The following is a 6,730-nucleotide window of genomic DNA, read 5'->3' on the forward strand; positions in this document are numbered from 1 at the left end:
AAACTTACTATTATTAATTATTATTATCATTAACAAATATTTATATCCTGCCCTTTTACTACATCTCTGTTGCTCAGAGCACCTTACAACAGATTAAAATGCAATAAAATCAAACAAATCAATTGAACAAATTAATTAATCATTGATAGCAATAAAACAGATTAAACCATTCTAAAAAATCATAAGGGCAGCTACAAAAGAATCCTCTACCTGGCAAGTCAAAGGCCAGCTGGAATTTTTTGAAAAGGCATCAGAAAACACAGAAATAAGGGGGCAAATAACTCTCCCAAGGGAGGCAAATCCACGGTCTTGGGGAAGGCCCACCCCCACATCCATACCTGCCATACTGTGTCATCATTGAGACACAAAGAAGAGTCTCACCAGCAGATCTTCGGGCTGGTTGGTGTGGAAGGAGACGGTCCCTCAGGTATCCTGGGTTCTAGCCATTTAGGAATTCAAAGGTAACGAGCGGTTTTAAATTGTGCATCAAAATAAATAGACACTTTCTGGCTCTTGCAGCGTCCGACAGCGAAAGAACTCCTAAAGCACAAATTCATTCTGAAAAATGCCAAGAAGACGTCTTACCTGACGGAGCTTATTGATAGATTTAAGAGATGGAAAGCAGAAGGACACAGTAGTGACGAAACAGATTCTGATGGTTCTGATTCGTAAGTCTGGATTTTAGACTGTTTGCTGGGGGAGGAGCTGAAGGGATCGGCTTTTGTGGGGAGGGGAGAGTTCGGCTTTTGTGCTCTGCTGCTGGAACTGGCACTTTAGAGCACTTCCCAGCGGTCTACCACTTTTGGCTGCTTTGCTAACCAAGTCAGAATTTGCAGCCATCAGAGTCCTCCACTCTGCCAACTTGATGGACACAAGTGCTTCCATCCGACAGGCAAGGAAGGTGTCCCCCACTCCCACCCCCCATCCCATTTTTCCCATGGGGGAAGTTAAACAGGGAGCCTACGGACGATGCTCTGAGGACAAATGCAGAGCCCTTCTGCCAAGCAATGGCTGAAGAAATGCGAGCGTGAACACACACACCCCATGTCTCTTCTCTGCCGGAAAAGAGATGAGTGTGCAGACTTCAGCAGCTGCTTATTAGTGAGACTCCAAGCACCAGCCAAGAATCCCCCCCCTCTTTCATTCCTGGAGCAGGAAAAGTTGGGATGGGGAGGGGGGGTTGCTAGTTTGACCCTGCCTGGTCAAGGCACTTTTGGCGACTTGTCCATACAGCTGCCAAACCGCTCTCCAGCCTTGCTCCTGACCTTGGAGCTAGGGAAGGGGCGAGGATCATTGCCTAGCTGCCAAGGCAATCTCTGCCTACCCTGGCAGCTTTGAAGTTGGGTGGTGGTGGAGGCTATGTGGCTTGTCATGCTCACCACAGGGCAGTGCCACATTTGCCAGGGCAAGCATAATGGCCGACACCTGGAGCTTTAACCTGAACATCAATCTTGATTGCAAATGTTTCTTGGAAGCAAACTAAACATTCCTATTAAGAGCCCAAGTTGCTTCCGTTTTAATTCTGAAAGTTTAAACTCCAGAAGATTTCATCTGTATGTTTTAAGTGCCGTTATGAGTTGCGCAATAGACTGTTAGTGTCCACATCCTTAGCTCCTAGAGGTCTGTGTATCTTTGTTGTAAGCCATTTTGGGTAGTGTGTGAAAGGAGGAGAATATAGCATCTAAATATTTAAATAAATAAGCATTTGTACAACAGATGGGCCTGTGTGGATCCTGGCTCTTACTTCATTTTAAACTGCCATGTGTTCGTTCCCATAGGAAAGTGGGGTAGGATTCAGTTGAGAGGGAGAAATCTGGTTCAAAGTCACCTTCTGAATTTCATGTGTGAGCCTGTGTCTCTCACTTATCCCACAGCTTGACGTGGCTTGTGTTTTTTCGTATGACATCCCTATACAGTTGTATGCCATACATTTCTGCCAGGTTCCTACATAATTTGCTTTTCTTACATATTTTAGGGGCAGCATTAGGGGCACGGGGGTGGGTGGGTTATATGCCTGTAAGAACAGCAGTCACTCTCCTGCAAAATGATTATAATGATCATGATGCAACAAAATGATAAATGTATGCGGCTTTTGCCATGACACTTAAGGGTTTTAACTTAGGCAGACACATAGTGTAGGAGCAGAGTTCTCTAAAATTTTGGTCATTTTTTCCTCCTTGCCCATTAGTGAGTCTAGCAACAAGGAGAACAATTCTCACCCAGAGTGGAGTTTTACTACAGTTCGGAAGAAGCCAGATGCCAAGAAACTGCAGAACGGAACAGTACGTCCAGCCAGAATCTCTTTATATTCTCAACCGCTTGGAAGCTCTTTCAGGCAGACTGCTAAACTTTGCTGCTTGTATTATTGAATGCTGGAGGTCTCGGGATTCCCATTGTGGGCTGCAATGAAAAATTACTGAGATTCATGTAGCACTGCTCCGAACCTCACTGACGATTGTCTTTTTGATCCCTTTAGTTATTGGGATTGTGTATGTCAGGATCAGATCCTAAGGAGTTGGGTGTTTGCTTCTTAATGACCTGGTGTGCAGGTAATGGCATTTCACGGGTTGTCCAACCCATGAACTGCCAGGGAACAGTGCAAGCAAGAGAGAACATGCCTTCCTACATGCTTGTCGCTTCCCCTTTACATCTGGCTTTGCAAACAACCCAGGGATGCCCTGGCACTCTGGGTTGTTTAGGCTTGAACAACTCAGAGTCACAACAGCAACCCAGGAATGGCCATTCCTGCGTCGTTTACAAAGCCGCATGTAAAACAGAAGCATGGAGCGCATGGGAGGCAGCTCGCTCGCTCCGGTGCAGCCACAGTTTAGTCGTGGCTTGCAAAGCATACATTTCCTGACCTTATATTTAATGTTTTGATTCATTGACTTCATGCTGTTAGCCACTTCGGGGGTTTCTTTTGATAAAGAGAATCAGGATAGGCTTTATTAAAAGGAATAACTAGCCCAGAGGTGTCTTTCAGTGAGCAGAAGAACTTCTTTGCATTCAGTCCTCTCCTCTGGATCCAAGCCCACATTTCTAGCTTGTATAAAGAAGCAGTGGCCGTTGGCAACCCAGTAAAAGCAAGAGAGTCTATGGCGCACCCACTTCTGCAATCTCCAGACAGGCACTTGCCTCTCTGCTTGTCTGTTTTCCCCAGTTGCGAAAATTATTGAGATGAGGATAAACTGATAAGTTGTCCCCGATTTTAGGGAAATCTTGAGTATTTTACAGCAGGATGCTCTTCCGGTTGGACTTCTCGTTTCATCATCGTTTGGCTATTGTTACTTTCATACATTTCCACACTGTAGCTGCCCTCTCTGCATTCCTGCTGCCTCCCAGATATGTTGGAACTTGCAATTCAAGATATCTGGATTGAAGGCTGCTATATAGAGTTTATTCATATGGTTTAGATGCTGCCTTGTGCAGAAATGATATATTAATGCTTTTTAAAAGTTCTCCATGGCAGGATCAGCTATGGTCCCTCCACAGTCACAAGCAGTACTAGACGGTTATGCAAATATAGCCATGGCCTCACTTGAGAAGTGTACCAACTACTAAAAGTGCTGTTGCAGTCGCCATTTCCCCACAAATTTTCAGGCACAGATGAGAACCAGGAGGGGAGCCCCTCTCAAGTAGGAAAGAGTCTGTCTGTGACCCTTGGTTCACAGTAATGTTTTGGTGTATTTATCAGCACCTGTTGGAATGTGATATTTTTTAATTTCTAGGACCAAGATCTCATGAAAACCCTGAGCTGTTTAACAATGATAATCACACCTGTATTTGCTGAGGTGAGTATTTGATCTCATGCCTGTCCGAAGCGTGTTCGGTAAGGCTGCAAAATCCTTACCGTATGATGTTTGTCTGTCTCTCAGCTTAAGCAGCAAGACACCAATAACGCTAGCAGGAAGAAAGCGATTGAAGAACTTGAAAAAAGCATCAATATGGCAGAAGCAACATGTCCAGGGATCACAGATAAAATGGTGAAGAAACTTATGGAGAAATTTCAGAAGTAAGCATGTGGGTTTCATTTCTTAATTTGTGGCGCAGCCAACGACATCACTTCCTCTTTGCAGTGCAAGTTTGCAAAAGGTAGTGCAAATAGCACCATAGCAGTCTGGAAGCAAGTGGGGTGGGTACGATTGGAGTTGGATTGAATGCGGTTGGGAGGGTTAACAAGCGGATGGAGGGGGAAATGTACCCATTGTAAAAAAATTCTTTACAAAACTGCTCATCTGGGTGGTGATGATCAAACACGTCCTTCTTGCGTCTTTCCTCTAGGTTTTCTGTTAATGACTCCTCCTAAGAAACATTCTACCAGTGATGCTGTTCCACACGGACCCAGTATAGCCCACCAAAACCTACTATAAGCTTGGCAATGCTTCGTTCATGAGCTCCTTGTGCCTTTTTTGGATCATTGCAACATATTTGATGATCGGGGATTTGAAAGGACTTAACTCCACTATTTTGTGATGGGTATACATGCTTTTTTGTATTTCCAGGACATTCTTTTTTGTAAAGAGCAACTTTTAATATTGTAGTTTTCACCTATTTAATCCAGTTTAAAAACAGAAACAGTGAGGCACAGTTTTGCTTCTAGACGTGACGAGGGGCTACCAATTGCCAATTTCCACGTGCGGAATCCGGGGTGTCCAGAGATCGGTGGACTTGCACCCTTTCACTTGAGTTCATAGAAAGTACGTGTGCCGTGTGTTTCAACATTTTGTTACTCTCCCAAAGAAGACTGTTTGTCTTCTCGTCGCTGTTTTTTCCATGTCCGCATAAGTTATAGCTCTTCTCAGTCACTAAAACTAGGCTTCAAAATAGCTTTCCACAAGAATATACATGAGAGCACCTCAGCCTATAGGATGTTGCTATAGCACCTGCTTGATCACCACAGTCTTTATTTTCGGCCCCTGTAAATGTAACAAACCTGCAAGAATATCAACTATTTTGAAAATTGGTACAGTATTTTAGGCAGCTCTGTGATCACCTGCATTTGAGAGCAATATGTCAATAGCTTTGCAAGTTAACACGTAGCGACTGATAATAGCTTAGTGTACAGTTTGTATGTATTACCTTTTAGAGCAGGGTTTCAGTCGTCGTTCATCATGGTAGGAAATTTTAAAGCAATACCGTTGAAGGGCAGGGGAGCTTTTAGCAATAACGGACACAATATGGCTCAATTTAATCGTTTGTTCCTCTCCCCCCCCCTCCCCGGTAAAATGGGGAAAGAGAAGCTCATTCTGTGTTTGGGGAGGGGAACCTGGGAGAAGACCATGGCATGCGATACATACCTCACGAGCAGGTATAAGTGTGTGACACCAGCGTTTTGTGTGGTGGTGTATTTTCCTGTAAGATATTTATACACTTATGTTCTGAAAGTACATTACATGCAATGCATCACCATATGCTTAATTTCCCCCAACCCCAAAGTGTATTTTAAATATGTATTTACCAGTTAATATGCAAATAACTGAGTTATAGATATTCTTTCACAAAAAGATAGTACTGTGCAGTATGGAGTGATTTTTTTTTTCATAAAAGGTAGATAAAATTATAAACTTGCTTTCAATTATGTATTTATGGTACTGTTTAGATGGGGTAATATCTTCTTTTTTTTTCCTTTTCAACCCAGTATGTATATTATGCTGAAGTTTGAAGTGGGGTTGTATTTCAGTCCTTAGCTGTGGAACTGTTGGTGTAAATTTATTTTTGATAAGAAGTCTGGATGTGTTTAATTTTATAGTTTGGATCTGCACATTTTTGGGGGGTTTTGCACAAAAGTCATTTTAAAGGATTTGAAATATATCTGCCAAATACTGAAAGGCATTAATGGAGTGCAAGCAAATATTGATTTTTTTTTTTTAGTTAAAAGTTGCCATTACATCCTTTTTTAAAAAGAAAAAAAAAGTTATAAAGATACTGGCGAGAGATGGTGGTTAGAAATGCCAAGGGCAATTATTTTCAATGGTGCCTACACTGTAAAAAAAAATTACTTTTAACTCCTTTGTTTTAATTTTAAAGAAACGTTTGTTAAAAAAAAAAATCTTTCATCGCTATATAACTGAAACACAATTAGAATTTATATCTAAGGAAAAAAGTCTGGACATAGTTTTTGAAAACAATAATGTTATGGATTAAATAAAATATTTTTATAAATGTAAAAGCAGCAAAAAGTTGTAAATACTGTTGATCTGAAGCTTTACAAAATAACTGCATCACCGATACAGAACTGTAGTGCTCTTCCCTTTAGCTGTTAGTCCTGTAAATCTGTTGATAGATGAAGCTTCTTTCAATGTTTTTTGGGGGAGGGGGGGCAGGCAAGGGGCAGCAGAAGGTTGACTGGTTTAAAAAAAATAAATATTTAAGTTCTGTAATCTCTTGTCGTCCTCCTTTGTGTGAAGCTGTACTTTACAGAAACAAATCCATCATACAATCAAGGGGTGGTGGCAAGTGTTCTGCGTTTTATGATGCTTCTGTGTATATTACGCACGCAGAACCTTTTTCGGCACAGGGACCAAATTTCAATTTAGTGGTTTGGGCCAAAGGGAAAAAAGACACCGTCATATTCATATATATATATATATATATATATGAATATTTTATCTTACAGCTCTTGCTATCAGCAACAAAGTCTTTGGAGAGGCATTTCATACTTTTAGAATGGGGTGGGGTGGGGAGAGAGACACAAAAGCCGGAAACCACCAACTGGAGGCTGGGGAAAGGG

General features: G+C 41.9%; 1 protein-coding gene across 1 annotated transcript in view; it reads left to right on the forward strand.

The window, feature by feature from the left end:
• STK26 (serine/threonine kinase 26) overlaps nucleotides 1-6,380 on the forward strand; it is a 37,612-nt gene extending 31,232 nt beyond the window's left edge. The window contains exons 8-12 of the mRNA XM_063142012.1: nucleotides 520-668; nucleotides 2,189-2,282; nucleotides 3,729-3,791; nucleotides 3,876-4,012; nucleotides 4,282-6,380. Coding sequence (XP_062998082.1) covers nucleotides 520-668; nucleotides 2,189-2,282; nucleotides 3,729-3,791; nucleotides 3,876-4,012; nucleotides 4,282-4,306 — 468 coding nt within the window. The 3' untranslated portion in view covers nucleotides 4,307-6,380. The remainder of the gene's footprint in view (nucleotides 1-519; nucleotides 669-2,188; nucleotides 2,283-3,728; nucleotides 3,792-3,875; nucleotides 4,013-4,281) is intronic.
• The last annotated feature ends 350 nt before the right edge of the window (nucleotides 6,381-6,730 follow it).

Source organism: Elgaria multicarinata, chromosome 15 (assembly GCF_023053635.1).
Source record: "Elgaria multicarinata webbii isolate HBS135686 ecotype San Diego chromosome 15, rElgMul1.1.pri, whole genome shotgun sequence".
NCBI lineage: Eukaryota > Metazoa > Chordata > Lepidosauria > Squamata > Anguidae > Elgaria > Elgaria multicarinata.